Genomic DNA, 19,148 nt, shown 5'->3' with positions numbered 1-19,148 from the left:
ACAGGATGGCCTTCACCTGAAACAGAAGGGTTCCAATATCCTGGGAGGGGGAGGGGGCGAGGGCGGGGTAATTTTCTAATGCTGTTCGTGTGGGTTTAAACTAATTCAGCAGGGGGATGGGAACTTAAATTGTAGTTCGAGTATAGAGGAGGTTGAGAGTAGGGATGTTCAAAATAAGGTTTCAAGGTCACAAGAGGGCACTGACAAGCAAAATGTTGGTTTGAAGTGTGTCTATTTCAACACCGGGAACATCCGGACTAAGGTGGGTGAACTTGCAGCATGGGTTGGTACTGAGGATTTCGATGTTGTGGCCATTTCAGAGACATGGGTCAAGCAGGAGCAGGAATGGTTGTTGCAGGTTCCGGGATTTAGATGTTTCCATAAGAACAGTGAAGATGGTAAAAGAGATGGGGGTGTGGCATTGTTAGTCAAGGACAGTATTACGATTGCAGAAAGGACGTTTGAGGACTTGTCTACTGAGGTATATGGACTGAGATTAGAAACAGGAAAGGAGAGGTCACCCTGTTGGGAGTTTTCTGTAGGCCTCCAAATAGTTCCAGAGATTTAGAGGAAAGGATAGCAAAGATGATCCTCAATAGGAGCGAGAGTGACAGGGTAGTAGTTATGGGGACTTCAACTTCCCAAATATTGACTGGGAATACAATAGTTGAGGTACTTTAGATGGGTCGGTTTTTGTCCATTGTGTGCAGAAGGGTTTTCTGACACAGTATGTAGACAGGCCAACAAGGGGGCGAGGCCACATTAGATTTGGAACTGGGTAATGAACCCAGCCAGGTGTTAGATTTGGAGGTAGGTGAGCATTTTGGTGATAGTGACCACAATTCAGTTATGTTTACTTTAGTGATGGAAAGGGATAGGTATATACCGCAGGGCAAGAGTTACAGCTGGAGGAAAGGCAATTATGATGTGATTAGGCAAGATTTAGGATGTATAGGATGGGGATGGGGAAGGAAACCGCAGGGAATAAGCACAATTCAAGGAAGAGCTACTGTGTGTCCTTGATAAGTATATCAAGGACAGGGAGGGAGGGGAGGGAGGGCAGTGGTTGAGCAAGGAAACCGCAATTTGCTTGACAGTGCCCTCATGCAACCTTGAAACTTACTTTGGGTTCAGAGAAGATTTATTGGGCTTTTACCTGGTATGGAGGGAAAGTCTTACGAGGAAAGGTTGAGGGACCTGAGGCTGTTTTCGTTAGAGAGAAGGTTGAGAGATAACTCAATTGAGACATATACGATAATCAGAGGGTTAGATAGGGTGGACAGTGAGTGCCTTTTTCCTATGATGGTGATGGCTAGCACAAGGGACATAGCTTCAAATTGAGGGTTGATAGATACAGGTCAGATGTCAGAGATAGTTTCTTTATTCAGAGATTAGTGGGGTGTGGAATGCACTGCCTACAATAGTTGTAGACTTGCTAATTGTAGGGACATTTAAATGGTCATTGGATGGGCATATGAACAAGAATGGAATCATGTACATTAGATGGGTGTCAGATTGGTTTCACAGGATAGCGCAACATCGAGGGCCAAATGGCCTCTACTGCACTGTAATCTTCTATGAGACCCATGTTTAGAATTCATGAATCTGTGGAAAACTCTAGAAAAGGGAAAATTACTCTTATCTACAACTTAGAGACAGCACAAATTGCAGTTAAATTCCTTGAGGTGACTGATGCTTAGAATTCTCTGTTCACTTTTAGTTTAGAAAAGGTCACAACTCGCATTGGCATAATTGAATCTAAACTGTGTTCATTGAAGGTGCACATTTCCCTTTACAGCTTGACAAAGAGCTGGAGGAGGTTACCATGCAGTTACAGGACACGCCTGAAAAGACACAGTACATTAAGCAAAACCATATTCAAGAACTCAATAACATCCTGAGCATACAGAACTTCACAGATGGAAAAGGTAGGAGCATCTGTCTGTCATACCCTTAGCAAATTCAGCAACACTTCAAAGGAGACACAGCAGTACGCTTTTGACATTGTTTAATGAGTTTTGATGTATTGCAGTAAATTATAGGCATTAATTTAAATTATCTTTGCTGCAAATTACAATATTTTAGTACATATGTCCTGAACGACTCCTTTGTGGAGTTAACAATTTCCAAACCAACTTATGCAACTTTGGATGAATTACCTGAAAGATTGCAGTCTAATACAGAGATTGTGTCTCTATTGTTTTCCTTGGCAGTACTGTAGCTCTGGTGCTCTGATATGCAGTAAATGGAAAATGTGATCCTGAAAACGGGACTGAAGAAATAGCAAAGCCAAATAGATTAGATCTTTCTGGGTGACTAGGTTTTATAGTGTTCCATTACTGAAGAAATTACATGAAGATACCTGTTCAGGACAAGTAGAGGTTACATAGGTTCTTATTACTCTGATTTACAAGAAATAGCTAATAAAATATTAAGACAGTACGAAGAAAAGAATTAAATTATCTTCAGCCAAATATTCAAATCCATTTCCTTCTGGTTTTTGTTTTGGAAAACTCAACAAGTATTAACATAGGAAATTAATTAACTTTCCCAACATTTTAAACAGTCTATATTCCCATCGGTTTAATTATAAATCTTTAATCGTTATCAAGAAGGTTTGAGATCATAGGGCTTAATCGTATCATGAACTGACAGGCAATTTGATGAATTTTTTTGAAGCTCTAGTGACATTTCTTGGGCTAGCTTCCCAAACTCGCCTCATTACCTGTGCACCCCACCCCCATGGTGCCCTGCTGATTGCCTGCTGATCACAGGCAGAGCGACTGGACTTGCCTGGAACCTACCAAAATTCCTGCCACTGGTACCATTTCTAAAGCCCAGCTGTGTGCTATGGATATAGTTCAGGGTGCTTGCTACCCCTTCCAGAGAGTGAGTCAGGTGATCCAAAGTGGGAGTTTTGGGTCAGTCTAGGTCTGACTGTGTAGCTGTAAAGAAGTGTAATAAATTGCTTCTGGCCCAGCTCGTGGTCTATTTATAATTTATAAATTGACCCAAACATAATACTGTGCATCAGTCAAGAACTAGAAGTGGACAGTTGGTGGCTTTTGCCCGAAACATCGATTTTCCTGCTCCTCGGATGCTGCCTGACCAGCTGTGCTTTTCAAGCACCACTCTAATCTAAACCCCAGTCTGCATGGTCTGTTTGCTTTGCTACAAACGCATCAGATAAAGGGTAATTGACACCGCACTTTGCTGATTAGGACCTGGACATTCTGCTGAACAGGAGGTTGTGCACATTTGCAACTGTCTTGATGCTTTGACTGCTATTGACTGAAATCCAGAAGCGAACTGGCAAGTTGGATTTGCCAAGTTACCATGCTGCCTATCAGAATGGGAATTCTTGCTGCCTAGGTTTAATGTGCTGGGTTAAGAATGAGAAACCACAATAAGGTGACATGACATAAGAATGGGGATGTTAATATATGCTAAAAATGCTAATTCATGCAAGAAGGCCCGTCACTGCTCAGTAGCGAGATTCCTATCTCACTGTCGATAAAGCGTGGCATTGGAAAAAGCACAGCAGGTCAGGCAGCATCTAAGAAGCAAGCGAGTCGACATTTTGGGCTTGACCCTTCATAAGGGCTGTCTCACCACTCAATACTTGCTTGGAAAATGGGAACTTGTGCTATCATCAGCTGGAAGCACTTCACTGCTGATCTCACATGATTCTCCAAACTTCCTCATGAAAGCCCACATCATTCAGGGCCTCGGAAGATTCCAAGTAATGCAGATTAGCACAATCTTCCTCAGCAAACTGGAGCTTAGCAGAGGCACTTATTTCACAGCCATCGACTTGTTCTAGGCACATGTGCAGCTTTTTATTTGGGTTTTAAAAACTGCATCAGGTTTTACACATTGAGACCTGTGTATCAATGGAGAAGACACTGTAACCCTGCTACCAATTCATCCCTAGTGCTCAGAGACTCACTGGGAGAATTGCTTGTGATTGTCTGTGTGCTTTGTTTGCAGAAACAAACTCCAGGTTCATGTTGTTGAGACTCTGGCAGCAGCTGTGGATCAGGAAATGATGAGCAGTCACTGAAGTTGCTGGCTACTTCCTATGATCCAAGCAACAAAGCATTAAGAACAACCCTGGATCATCTTCTGTCATTCAGTTAGAGCAGGGTGGATCAGTATCTTAACTGCTTTGCCCACCTTGAATCTATAATTATTAATAACTTTATCTAACAATCAATCCCATTCTTGGAATTTTCAATTGAATTAGCCACCGAAGCTTTCTCGTTGGGACATCTGCAGCTTGTGTGAAGGATGCTTCCTCTGAATAATCCAGCTCCATTTTAAGGTTATACTGCATTGATTTAGACTCATCCCTTGCACGGGAGATAATTTCTCTCTGGGGTGGTCTCGTGGAGCAGCGCTATCATTCCTCCCTCTGAGCCAGAAACTCCACGTTCATGTCCAACTTCAAGACTTAATGGCCACATATTGTGGCCTTACTGGTTGATTATCAATTCATAAATATATCCAATACACATGTGGCAGGTGATAAGAGTGGGAGAGTTTGTTCCTCACCCAAAAACCACAGTGTAACAGCCTCCCCATGTTAAAAGACTCCATGCACAGGTTCTTGCTGTAAGCTGTGTTCCCTCTAGTGTTTTTCTGCTGCTGTGTTGACCTTTGAGGTCCATGCATAGCAGTGGTTTCTGGAACGGAAAGTCAGTGCAGCCTCACACAGATTAGCCTGCACGGTAGTGGGAATATTAACCAAGAGTAAGTGTCATCCTCATTTTGAGAAGCTACTATACAATTGCTCTCTTTCTGCAAAATCAAGTCTATTTATCATCTTCGGCATGTCAATTAGGTAACAGCTTAGTCTCGTATATTAATGGAAAAATGAGAAACCTCTCCTTAAAAATTAGCCTTATAGCATTGTGATCATTCTGATGCATCTGCACTACATCTTCTCCAAGACCAGAATAATCTTTCTGAGGTGTGATGTCTAGATTGAGTGAAATACTCTAGATCACCCAGAGTACCTGGAGTTCTGTAAGGCCAGCAAGAATATAATATATGTTTTCCAGCGATGGCTTTATTATTCTGTTTAGCTTTGTAAACTGTGACATTTGCCCTTTAATCAGTGGGTGAGTGAAAGGGCATTGCTGAATTATACCGATGCATAAAGTGGAACTACACATGATAATCCTTGTTTAGCTTTTATCAATGCCCTCTTCCCAGCCTCCCCTTTCCTCCAGAATCTCTGTCCATCTGACCATTATTTTTAACATCTCTTCTTCCTGTAATCTTGAGTTTTATACAATGTTAGTCTTCCCTTCTCTTAACGCTGTGCCATATTAGCTGCCTTACTTATGAATGGAAAACCATTGACTTTACAAGTCTGTGGGTGTCATGGACATTGATCGCATATGAAATTATGCTTGTCATGATGATAAGTGAAGGGGGTCTTATTCCGAATAGAGGTGCCCTCAAAGATGACCATAAAACTTTTTGTGGTGAAGTCATTTCAGAAGGTAACATTAAATAAATAACGTGGTTTCATGTTCTGAAAAGTTTCTCTTTGAAGCTGAAAGTTTTCATAATGAGGATGTATATTGACAGCAGAGCCTGGACATACTTTGGTTCATACTGTGAGCTCACTGAACCTCTTTAAACATGTGGTTTTTGTGGTGAAGAAGGTTTTTCTGACTGATTTTCACTGACTAATTACCTCTGCTGTCTTCCCTCTCGTCAGCCTGCATCATAGGGCCTCCTACGCCTGCTTTCCATCAGATGACCCCTTCCTTTCTACCAGCAGGAGATAGACTAATGCATCAGGTAATAAAGAAATAAACGCAGGTTTCAGCAACAGATGAGTGGTGACAGCAGCCAAGTTGGGTACTCCTGCCATCTTACTGAGAAGTGGTGTTGCCCTTTAACTGGTTAAAGTAGTTCTTTCCTCGGCGAGTTTCCAAAATCATATTTGTTCCGTTACTGGGCTCACTTATTTCTCGCACTGTAACAGTAGTCAACTTTGCTGCTGTCTCAACTCATCTGCTGGTAAAACTCACCTTTATTTCTTCATTACCTGTGGACTTTAACTGTTCCACTGCTCTGGCCTCTCACAATTCCTCTCTTTGTAAACTTGATGTCATACAAAAGCCTGGCCCTTTCTTCTGTCAACATAATATCAAAGGAGAATGTGGGCTCAGTTTGCGGCTCCTTTCAGCTACCTCGATTGTCTCTTTGCAAATAACTATCTTGTTATGGGCCAGACCAGACCCCCTCCAAATACTTTAAGAAGGTAGCCTAGACCCTGATTTTTTTCTTATTTTAAAAGCAGATGTCAAGTGGATATTCCAGACGAGATGCAACTGGTCAAACCACTGGGCAAACCAGAATTTATTTAAGCACTACATTTGAAACATGAACAAAAGGAACCAAATTTAGAAGAACACAACTTTGGAAAAAATAACTGATCTAATACTATAACTATTATAATTCACTGCTCCAATGCAGTAACATCCCATAAACACACTGCTTGGCTAAAAGGTAAATTCAAGCACAGATTCTTACAGGCAGGAGGGAACAACATCCAGAGAGCAATTTCAGAAGAAGCTCAGAGGAGTTCTTTACTAAACTCCCCTGGACTCACATATCTTGCATCTGCTACAGCTTAAACAAACTAGAAAATACCTGAACTGGGAGAACTGGCCACTCCCCTTCCATTGTTGAACTAGAGCATTCCTAGACTCTTTATCACATCTTCTTTCATTACATCTCTTGGAGAAAACCAGGACAAAATCACCTTTTTAAAGTGACAATCTTCTAATCTCCATGGCTGAATGGTTAGCACTGCTGCCTCATAGCACCAGGGATTCAGGTTCAATTCTAACCTCAGGCAACTGTCTGTGTAGAGTTTGCACATTTTGTGTCTGTGAGGTTTCCCTCCGGGTGCTCCAGTTTCTTCCCACAGTCCAAAGATGTGCAGGTTAGGTGGATTGGCCATGCTAAATTGTCCATTGTTTTCAGGGATGTGTAGGTGAGGTGGACTAGCCATGGGAAATGGAGGGTTACGGGGATAGGATTGGTCTGGATGGGAGACTTGGTGTGGACTTGTTGGACTGATTGGTCTGTTTCGATATTGTAGGGATTCCATGAATTCTGTCTTCTGTATTTCATTAGATAATTAGTCCTTTAATCGGGGGACATCATACCTTACATGTCTGTGTTACACCTGTTCACGTGCAATGCAGATGGGAAATTTCTGCCCTTCTGACAAAGTTCTCCTTCTGTGACTAGCTATTGCTCTGCATGCCCTATTCCTTTCTCATTTCTGTATTAATATCGATAGTTTTAAACTGAGAGGTAAGCCTTGCTACCTCTCTGGTATTGGAAATGTAATTACCTTGGATGTAAACCATTCTGCATAAAGAGAGGCAGTTATAAAAACAAAGCACAAAGCTTCTTATAAACTGTTTGGTTTTATTATTAACAAAAGAATTCTGCTAGGAATTTCTTTGGAATTATTCTGATCAATTGATATAGTGTTTAATTTTGAAGATCAGTAGACACTTTGCTAAACTTCAACAGAAAATTCCTAGCATTAAAATCTTCAAATTCATTATTCTCATTAGATTAGATTACTTACAGTGTGGAAACAGGCCCTTCGGCCCAACAAGTCCACACCGACCCTCCAAAGAGCAACCCACCCAGACTCATTCCCCTACACCTAACACTACAGGCAATTTAGCATGGCCAATTCACCTAACCTGCACATTTTTGGACTGAGGAAGGAAACCGGAGCAAACCCACTCAGATTATAGAAGTAGTGCTTGGGTGGCACGGTGGTTAGCACTGTTGCCTCACAGTGCCTGAGACCCGGGTTCAATTCCTGCCTCAGGCGACTAACTGTGTGGAGTTTGCACATTCTCTCAGTGTCTGCGTGGGTTTCCTCTGGGTGCTCCGGTTTCCTCCCACAGTCCAAAGATGTGCAGGTCAGGTGAATTGGCCAAGCTAAATTGCCCGTAGTGTTAGGTAAGGGGTAAATGTAGGGGTATGGGTGGGTTATGCTTCGGCTGGTCCGTGTGGACTTGTTGGGCCAAAGGGTCTGTTTCCACACTGTAATGTAATCTAATCTAATACGGGGAGAATATGCAAATTCCACACAGACCCTGAGGCAGGAATTGAACCCAGGTCTCTGGCACTGTGAGGCAACAGTGCTAACCACTGTGCCACCCAAGCACTACTTCTGTAATGCTTCACAGTTTTGACTGTAACTTATTTAGAAGCTTCCTAACTATTTATTCCAGCCCATATTCATTAATTCAGTGCCAGTAAATCAACATCTTATTCCTCACCCTGCTGAAATGAACTCACCCTAAAACTATTCAGCAGTTATTTGACAACATTAGATCTTGTTTAAGTTATCCATGTGAGAACTGAGCTCATTTTCTTGTTTACTGCTCCAAATTAGTTCCCTGAGCAGTATGATTGTCAGACTGTTGGTCTATCCTGTGTATCGGGTACCATCAATGCCCACTCCCACCACTCTGAACAGCAGGATGATATAGTGTGCACTCATTGTTTATTTCTCATTATCATAAATATTGTTACAGAGTTAATGTATGAATAACAAGCATGAAAATTTTACAGTAGTAGAACACTCCCTCACACCACTGGCGTGTTTCTCCACCCCAAGGATTATAATGATGCAGGAAGGCAGCTTATCGCCACCTTCTCTAGGTAATTAGAGATGGACAATAAAGGTTGGCTTAGCCAGCAGTGCCTGAATGAATGAATGAAAATCAAGTATCTTTATTCTAAGAAATAACTAATTTTAGGTTAATGTAATCTTTCAGACCACTACCGTGAGAAATGCTTGCTCTTCACCTGATGAAGGAGCAGCGCTCTGAAAGCTTGTGATTTCAAATAAAACCTGTTGGTTATAGCTTGGTATCATGTGACTTCTGACCTCGTCCAGCCCAGTCCAACACAGGTGCCTCCACATCATGAGAGGATGCTTGCATGGACGATTGATATTAATTCAGATGATCATGTTCTTTGTGAGAATGCAAATTACTTTTAAGTTCACCTTTTTACTAGTAGACATTTTTAATGTTGCTCATGATACGTCAAAGTATATGCTGTTTTCAACAGACAGAAACATTACTTTGATCCAAATGTGTATCTGTGCCTCTTAAAGAAATTTAAATATTGCTATTTGTAGTTCATATGTAACTCAGAGTCTGGTTAACAGTTATATTTAACGGGGCTAATATCAACTTGAGGAACCCAGAGGATGACCATAATGATAAACAATTCAGTGTCAGGTTGGATACTTTTTGGAAGTCTGAACACTTGGAATGATGGTTCTTAAAATTGGTCCTCAAGGCAGCAATTTAACAGCAATAAAATGTGTACACCACTGATTACTTTCAACCCTCACACAAATGCAGGAATTATTATTGAACTGTCAGTGGCATTACAACAAGACCATTGGGTGTAAAAATGAACCTGAGCCAGACTCCGGCCCACACTGTCAAAGAACTAATGGATACCGTAACATTTCTCATTATTAGAACTTTAACTGAGATCAACCAAATGAAGCTGGAACCTGGTATCTTCAGGCTCCTTATAGCTCAATTGCTTGGACTTTAGCCAACTGATTAATCCATGTTGTTTAAATAAAATAAAGATTTTACTGAGTTTGAGAAGATTCGTAGCTTAGGTTGAGGTTTTGGATGTAGGTTTGCTTGCTTACTAGGTATCATCTTTAGTGGACCTCATGCAAAGCAATGCTGAAAATTCCTGCTTTCTATTTATATGTTTGGGTTTCTTTGGATTGGTGATGTCATTTCCTGTGGTGATGTTATTTCCTGTGGTAAAGTCACTTCCTCGATGTGTTTGTTGATAGAGTTCCGGTTGGAATGCCATGCCACGTCCTTCCTCATCCGTATATGAGGATACTAGTGAGTATCGAGTGACACCACTTTGATTGGGACAATACATCCATCCTAGGACAAGCCAAACAAAGACACACATGAGAATTCGTAAAAGCATGGAATTCCAACCGGAACTCTATCAATAAAAACATTGAGTTAGACTCCATCTACCACCTCCTGAGAAAAGGAACAGGAAGTGACTTCACCACAGGAAATAAAAGCACCATAGGAAATGACATCACCAACCCAAAGAAACCCAAACATATAAACAGAAAGCAGGAATTTTCAGCATTACTTCGCGTGAGGTCCACTGAAGATGTTACCTAGTAAGGTAAAGAAGCGTCTGGAAATGAACCTTTCAGCTTAATGAGCAAACCTACACCCAAAATAAAGATTCAAGATGGCTGCATTCAAGGGGAGGCAGTGGAAAGTGGCAATGTCACTGGATCATTAACCTAGAAGCTAATACTCTGAGGACATTTGTTCACTGTAACTAATGGAATTTAAATTCAAAGGCTCTTTATTATTTTCAAGGTACAGGTTAGGAGTGTGATGGAATACTCTCCAGTTGTGTAGATGGATGCAGCTCCAACAGCACTATCAAGGACAAATCAGCAATTTGATTGTCACCACAACCACTCCCTCCACCGCTGACACTCAGTATCAACTGTATGCAGTATCTACAAGACATCCCACAGAAATTTACCAAAAGGCCTTAGACAGCACCTTCCAAACTCTCAAGCATTTGCGTCTGGAATGACAAGGGGAATACCATTACCGGCGAGTTCCCCTCCAAGCCAATTATCACAGAACATAGCACAGGTACAGGCCCTTAGGACCACCATGTCTGTTCTGACTATGATGCTATTCTAAACTCATCCCATCTGCCTGTACATGGTCCAAAATCAGCTTGACTTGGAAAATGTATCATTGTCCCTTCAGTGTCGTAGGGTCAGAACCCTAATGGCATTATGGTCTAGCTACAGCACATACACTGCAGCAGTTCAAGAAGGCAGCTCAACACCAATGCCACAAGAATAATTAGGGATGGTGCAGACAGCAATGCCAACATATCACGAGTGCATAAAAATAACTTCAAGAGTACATCTTGCAAAATTGCACCCGTTCCGATACTCTCCATTAGAGTTAGTACACACAATGTGTATTGGGAATACACTTTGTGTGCCAGGAATGCACAATTTTGCAAAGTACCTTCCAAGTGTACACAAAGACAGTGCATCTGATTCTTTAATACTTGAACTCAACTACAGGATTGTTGACTGAAGCAAGTCTGGCAATGTACTCCTTTTGAAAAAAAGCAGAGAGGCAGATTTCCAGCAGCATCTGGCCAGTCAGCCAAATGCCAGTGGTGTAGACATCATCCATCACAAAATTAATAAGTACTTTGAAAAATATGCAGATAAATGACAGCTAGTTCAGATTTTTAAAAATGCAAATCATGCTTGACTAGCCTGATTTGAATTATTTGATGACATAATGCAGAGGATTAATAAAAAAACATAATGTATGGACATGGTATTTCAAAAGGCATTTGCCAAAGTACTACATAATAGACTTGCTAAGCAAGCATGTGGCATTAAAGAATAAGTTTTAAGAGTAGTTAAAAGGATAGAAAGTAAATACTTGTGGTGAACTGTTTTTCAGACTGGAGGGCAGTATATACAGGTGGCCCCAGCAACTGGTACTGTGACTACAGCTCTTTTTGTTTGGACTAGACTTCGGGATGCAAAGCATAATTTCAGAGTTTGCAGATGACGTAAAACTCAGAAATGGGTGGTACGGTGGCACATTGGTTAACACTGCTGCCTCACAGCGCCAGAGACCCGGGTTCAATTCCCGCCTCAGGCAACTGTCTGTGTGGAGTTTGCACATTCTTCTCGTGTCTGTGTCGGTTTCCTCCCACAGTCCAAAAATGTTCAGGTTTGGTGAATTGGCTATGCTAAATTGCCCATATTGTTAGGTGAATGGGGTAAATGTAGGGGAATGGGTGTGGGTGGGTTGCTCTTCAGAGGGTCAGTGTGGACTTGTTGGGCCAAAGGGCCTGTTTCCATACTGTAAGTAATCAAGATAGTAACAGACCTTTCAAAGGCATAGGTAAAATAGGCTAGATTCATGATAGTTGAAATTCAAAAGTGTGAAATGATTCATTTTGGTCAGTGGAATGAAGAGAGGCTATGTAAATGAAGCAGTACAATTTTAATAGGGACTCACAAACGGGTACTCTAGTGACATATGCAGCAATGAGTGATGTGCTGTGGAGTGAGCAAAATGCCAAACACAAGCAGTGTTCTCTTTAATATGTGCAGGCTTAAAGAGACCATCAAGCAGAAAATAAAATGGCCACACATGTAAAAAATTGAAGGAAACATTGCTTTGAAGTATGAGTGTAGAAATCTTTGGAGGCAGCAAGAGAAGTTGAGAGAGAGTTAAAAAGGCATTACACATCCTTGGATCCATAAACAGAGTCAAAGTACAAAAGGACGATAGGTAAACGAAACCTTGACAGAATGTGGTTTAACCTCAGCTGGAGTATTGTGGGTTATTCTGGACATGTCATTGACTGCTCCTCGACAGACTTATCCTGGACGCTGTACGTGAGAAATGACATCAAGGACTTAACAAAGCTGCAGAAGGAGATTTAGTAGATTGGTACAGAGTCTTTGGGTCACATAGAAAAATAGATGTTGTTCTTCTTTGAGCAGAAGAGGTTAAATGGAGGTTTGGTGGTGTTCAAAATCAGGAAAAATTTTGATCAAGTAAATCAAGGTAAACTGATTCAAGGGACAGAACGATTCTTGGTAACCAGAGGGCACACATTTAAAGTAATTAGCAAAACAATCACAAGTGACATAAGAAAAACAACAAATACTGGAGATCACAGCAAATCAGGCAGCAGCCGTGGAGAGAAAGCAAGCATCAGCTCTGATGAAGAATCATCAAGACTTGAAATGTTTGCTTGCTGTCTCTCCATGGATGTTGCCTGACCTGCTGTGATCTCCAGAATTTATTGCTTTCGGTACAGATTCAAGCATCTTCAGTAATTTGTTCCAACATGAAGAAAAAGCTGTTCACACAACAAGTTGTTATGTTCCAGCATAAGCTGATGGAAATGAACTCACCAATGACTTTGAAAAAATACTTGGATGAATCCTTGAAATGGAAAGATATGCAGGGCTTAGGATAAGAACAAGGGAGTAGGACTAATTGTCTACTCTTCCAAAGATCTAGTACATGCATACTGTCGTTCTAATTTTTAATTTCGCTGATGGTGAGTTTTTTTTTATGATTTGCATTGAGTAATCATGTGAGGATGGAGTCCTGCAGAGCGCAAAATTCACATTATCACATTCCTTTATAGATTGTGACAAGCCTCTAATGAAAAACCAGCATGATTCGCGGTCACAGGTGCCTTGGGGTACCACACTGGAGCCTTCCAGAACAAACAAAGATGTCATAGAAGATATCAACTCTCCAGAACAGTACGTAATGTAACATGCATATCATCAAAATTCAGAAGCAATTTCCCCATCATTATTGTTTTTAATGTTAATATCAAGACTCTCCCGAAAGACATCTTCTGCTAATTTTCAAGTAATTTGGCTTATCATTTGTTCATATGATACATTTAGCTATTTGTCCTCAACTACAACTATATCTCAATGCTGTGACATTTAGCTCAGAACAATGAATAGCAGTGGTGCGATTTAATTGCTGACTAAATCACCAGTGAAGCCTTTTTCTACATCTTTGCACCTTGACAGGAACTCAAATAGCTATACAAAGATGGTTTGACAATTAAATATTATTACCTAATTCTCCAGACAAAGAAATAGATCAAAGCCTCACGTTCTTTAGCAGAGCTATCAGCTTCAGTAACATTATTTCAATGACATCCACTAGATGATCTGCATACTGATGACCTTGAAATCTCCTATTGGACCAGCCTTTCTTTCTGCCACTGTGACAGGCAATGACAGCAATCTTTGTGAGTTCACCTTAAGATTCTTCAGTATACCCTGGTTCATATGCTGCAGCAGTGTCGCACTAAGGAGGAATAGTTATTTTTGATAACCCTACTTTGGAGTTGCTGAATGCTAACACATATACTTTAATTAAGTAGCATTGGTAGAAGGTTTCCATCACTGTATACACTTCAATGTGTATCATAATATTAGAATAAAATTATTTTATAATCAATTTGACACTCCTTACAACATTAGCCCAAGCAGTGTTATGGATAGAAAGGGCATTCAGGAAAGGATATTAATAGCATCTCTCCTGAAAACATTTTTAGGGGCTAGAGGACTAAAGTCCAAGAATATCTTAGGGATGTCCAACCTAATTTTTGTTTTGAGAGAATTTGTATGAGGCTGCAATAAGTAAGAATGCTCTTCGTGGCTCAAGAAAAGCTTTACTGTGGTGCCGATCTGTGCTCAATCACCTGACAGTTGATTCAGAGTCAAAAAGAGTGGTGCTGGAAAAGCACTAGCCGGTCAGACAGTATCTGAGGAGCAGGAGAGTTGACGTTTCGAGCATAAGCTGTTCATCAGGAATGTGGGACGGGGGGAAGGTAACTGGGAATGCAAAAGGTAGATGAAGGTGGGGGATGATGGTGATAGGTTGGAGTAGAGGGTGGAGCAGATAGGTGGGAAGGAAGATGGACACGTAGGACAATTCAAGACGGAGGTGCTGAGTTGGAGGGTTAGATCTTGGATAAAGTGGAGGGAGGAGAGATCAGGAAACTGGTGAAATCGACATTGATCCCGTGTGGTTGCAGGGCTCCAAGGTTGAAAATGAAGTGTTCTTCCTCTAGGCGCCGGGTGGCTGGAAGTTGGTGGTGGAGGCGGCCCAGGACTTGCATGTCCTTGGCAGAGTGGGAGGGGGAGTTGAAGTGTTCGGCCATAGGGCGGTGGGGTTCAGCACAGGAGCTGACTAGTTTCCCACCAATGTTTCAGGGAAGCCTAAACCCAGAATGATAACGTGATCTCAACACAACTCAGGATTCAGCCACTCCAACACTAATTTTGCATGGAAGCTGAATTCCTGTCAAGAACTTTCAGTTACTGCCAGCCCAAAAATATTCAGAATGCATTTTAAATGACTTGTGCACAACTTTCCCAAAATTCCCAAATTAAATAATGCTCTGTACCAAAGTGAAAAGATAGCATTTTACCTGAGTGACCAAGAATCTAATTAATAAAGGTGACTTCACTCCACTGGCAAAATAGATAACAATTTAAAGTAGCAGTAAAGGGGAAGAATGTTATTAGAACAAATGGAAAATGAAAATAAATTCAATGAAAAAGAGACAAGGATACCATCCGTACAATAGTGGGAACATGCACATATGCACTAATGCTGGCTGCGAACACAAATTTTACCTCTGCTGTTATTGATGATCTATGTCTGCAGACAGTAGTTGAAGAATAACGAGAAGATCAAGCTGGCAAGTTTCACCATCAATGGCTTAATAGAAATTGTACTCAAACAGGTTTTAACTTTATAGTTAATGATCTTACACTTACTAAATTATAGCATATATTTGATAAATAATGATTAGTAACTTTTTATTCTCTTTTGCAGTATACAGCGCAGACTATCTTTGCAACTACCCATTCTTCATCATGCGTACCTGCCATCAATAGGTGGAGTTGATGCTAGTTGTGCCAGTCCATGTGTTAGTCCTAATGCCAGCCCTCGGCACAGACATGTGCAGCCATCATTTCGAGTCATGGTTTCCGGCCTGTAAAGAAGAGGTTTCGTAGCCTGAACTGAAGGGCACTCAGTGTTTGGACTGTGTACTCCACCTAGTTCTTTGCTACGTACACACCGCACGCTCTCCCTACCACAGAGGAATAGGCATTTGAAACAGACACTACTGAGTTCCTGAGCCAGTTTGTGTGGTCTTGGGGAGATGTCCTGAATCTGACCTGTAGCCTTATCTGTGAAGTTTTTGTTTCTGCATAAACTGGATGTATGTTTCCTTCCCAAAAAGAATGACAGGTTTTCTTAAGGAAGCAGGGACTGAAGGTTTATCAAAACTGCACAATGTTTTTTTTAATGTCACAATCACAAGGTGAGAAATTTGAATTGCTATGCAAAATTTGATATTTAATAATGGTTCACACATTAAACGAAATCCAGCATATAAATTTTAATTGTAGCATAAAAGCAAATATTGTCACTATTTCTGCACCTGAACAGACAAATGAAACATCTTGTACTAAATCCCCAGGCAAATGTTGATATGGAGAATAAAACTTTGTTATAACTACGTCCACTAGAGAAATATATCTCTTTTGTAAAAACATAAGCCTGATTTTGGAAGATACATTCTGTTAAGTTGCAGGGGTCTTTGAACATGGTAAGTGGACAGTATAAAGAATGGTGTAGAAATGGTTTTCTTACCATTTTGACAAATATGAAGTTTGCCAGTTAAAAATAAGACAACTTGCTTGCGTCCTAAGTCTTTGTTCTGATAAGATTTGTTATATCTTGCTCACAAGATGATTTGATGATTTCTGGTTTGGAGTATATTTCTAATACTACAGAATGAAACTAGAGTGTGCTTATCAAAATCAAAACCTGAGTGTTACTGCTGGACATGTAGATTCAGGCAGTTCCTGATTAAACAGAAGAGAGCAAACAAATGGTGTGTTTTCTTAGTTCAAGAACAGAAAGTGAAAGGTAAACAGGTTTGATATAGATGTATGTCACTCTCCTCTCCGTCTTCCTATATGCCTCTCTGTATTCTTGTTTAGCTATTTCACTCTATGTACATATTCGTTATATCCTTGTTCAAAATACTACATAGGACTAATTGAAGGGCTGTCACATGTGAACAAAATGTTTTCACCATTTCCCCTCAATTGGCATCAGCAGGCAGCCAATCTGCTGAACCCAAGCAAACAAAAAATTATGTTGTTATAATACATTTGGGTAGTATCAAAAGATGTAACAAAAATTTGCTTTGAAGCTAAAATACAAGATGTAATAAGAAAAATATAATGAGTGCAAGTTGAGTTTTAGCATAACTTGTGACCTTTGTTTATCATCAGCTGACAGGTGGCTGGCATGTTCAGAAATCTGCCATTCTGCTTGACAATCTCTGATTGAGTCAGATATGTCCTCATAAGTAGCTTCTGTTTGTCTGATATACAGCACACATTTGGTGCCTCTAGGGTCTCACCCCATTTCCTTACACCTATAGAATTTCAAAGCAGGTGAGTAACAGCAAAGGTTTAGGGACCTCCAAATGTGTAGCTGGACTCCTGGGTTTTTTTAAAATAAGGTAGGACCTGTATTTTGTCAAAGTTGACATTAAACTTCCAATTGTTTACCAACATAAAACTGTGATAAGTTTCCAGTGATTTGTCCAGCTTGGACTATCCTTCCTGTTAGGGCAGTATTTTGCTGAATTGTTTGGATACAAGTATGAAGAATCCAAATGCCTATGACAAGTATACTCCATTAGGTTCCCTTAGTGAGCTGAATTCACAGACCAAGCAGTTTCAGCAATTTTGAGGATTGTGGAACTACCTGGCTCTGGTAATGAATTTCTAAGTCTGTCTCAGTGAACTAACTCTGTGTCATCTCCTGTTCCTATGAATCAGCTTGGAGTTAAATTAGATCCCTACAGGATGCTACTTACACCTCCTTCAAGAAGGATAGTGCCCAGTTGACGTAACTGACAAGTGTGGGCTTCAGCCTCATTCATAGACTACCTATAGTAGACACTTGTCTTGACTGGTATAGAGAAGCATCTAAATGGGAGATTGGTGCTTTATTGCTACCATAGCTGTCAATGGTTGTATATCAGAACTTAGATTCTGTCTGTGTTCAAAAGGTTCCATTGAAGCTTGGGTTCGCACTCCCCTGAGCCAGATTTGTAGGTCTGTCAATGTTGCACAATCCCGTATTCATCAATGTCAAAGGAGCATGCTCAATGCACTGATAAACCAGTAATAATAAGCTTTTAATTAACATTGTGAAGAAAATGCTGTTTTCTGATATTCTGAATGGTAAATACTGGCTGTTAATGTGTTTCCCTGCCTCCTTAACTTTTAACCAGGTTTATTTTTGAAGACAGTTCATCATATGGAAGGAGGACTGACTACTGTATATAATGTACACACAAGTTCTCTGTAGAAATATTATTATAACATAGCAGGAAAAAAACAAAAAAAAAGTATTGGACTTGGAGGTGAGCGTGTGTATCTGTGACTGTCTGTGAATACTGACTGTGTGCAGTTTATTAGGTTTAAACCATGCAGTACATTTCTGTCTTAATGATACCGTAGTTCTTTCCCATAAGGAAACATTTTTATTTCCTGCTAATATCAAAGACTCACAAAGTAATATAGTTATTTAATGTTTCTGTTCTTTTATACAGCAGCAAAAAAGGGTAAATTAATGGAGAAGGCTGTGACCAATGGCATTTTCCAAAACATATTCGTGCACAAATGCTTTAAACTAGACTGGAATTGCCAGGATAAACTGTAAATGGACAGAAGGTTTCTTGTACCCTGATACTGCATGAATCAATTTTTAATAAATTGTTGCAAATCTGTTTTTATGAATAAAATACAAAAATTCAAGATTCTCGTGTACTGTTCTGTGAAATAACCTGACTATTCCAGATCTAAGGAAGGTGCATGCTGGGGTCCTGCTGCTTCACATATTGCAACACTGTTCCTAGACTGCTGTGTGCAGTGATTACTTTCATACCGTGAGCTCCTTACAACAACCTGATTGAAACAGCCAGATCACAAAGAATAATATTCCCTCTGACAAAAATTGCTCTAGTTCCATGAAAAAAATAACTGCACTTATCAAACAAGTGAAGAAATTATTACAATGAAAAATCTTCAGCATTCAGAAGGAATTAGTCAAATTTGAAAGTGTTATTGTTCCTCACAACACTGGTTTGAATGAATATCTGCCCACATTTCCACCCCCCCACCCCCAAATGGGTGACACGGTGGTTCAGCGGTTGGAACTGCTGCCTCACAGCACCAGGGCCTGGGTTCAATTCCAGCCTCAGGCAACTGTCTTGTGGAGTTAAACGTTCCCCAGGTGTCTGCATGGGTTTCTTCCAGGTGCTCCAGTTTCCTCCCACGTTCAAAGATGTGTAGGTTAGGTGGTTGCCATGCTAAATTGCCAATCGTGTCAAGGGATGTGCATGCTAAATGGATTAGCCATGGGAAT

At 40.6% G+C, this 19,148-nt stretch overlaps 1 protein-coding gene across 3 annotated transcripts in view; it reads left to right on the top strand.

The window, feature by feature from the left end:
* The window catches only part of gabbr2 (gamma-aminobutyric acid (GABA) B receptor, 2), a 968,818-nt gene extending 950,280 nt beyond the window's left edge, over positions 1-18,538 (top strand). For all 3 annotated transcript variants that reach the window (XM_072575495.1, XM_072575496.1, XM_072575497.1), the window contains 3 exons: positions 1,799-1,928; positions 13,300-13,420; positions 15,525-18,538. In XM_072575495.1, the coding sequence (XP_072431596.1) occupies positions 1,799-1,928; positions 13,300-13,420; positions 15,525-15,690 (417 nt within the window). In that variant the 3' untranslated portion in view covers positions 15,691-18,538. The remainder of the gene's footprint in view (positions 1-1,798; positions 1,929-13,299; positions 13,421-15,524) is intronic.
* The last annotated feature ends 610 nt before the right edge of the window (positions 18,539-19,148 follow it).

The sequence above is a fragment of the Chiloscyllium punctatum genome, chromosome 8, assembly GCF_047496795.1.
Source record: "Chiloscyllium punctatum isolate Juve2018m chromosome 8, sChiPun1.3, whole genome shotgun sequence".
Lineage (NCBI taxonomy): Eukaryota > Metazoa > Chordata > Chondrichthyes > Orectolobiformes > Hemiscylliidae > Chiloscyllium > Chiloscyllium punctatum.
The sequence above is the reverse complement of the archived record's forward strand: the minus strand, read 5'-3'. Positions and strand labels throughout refer to the sequence as shown.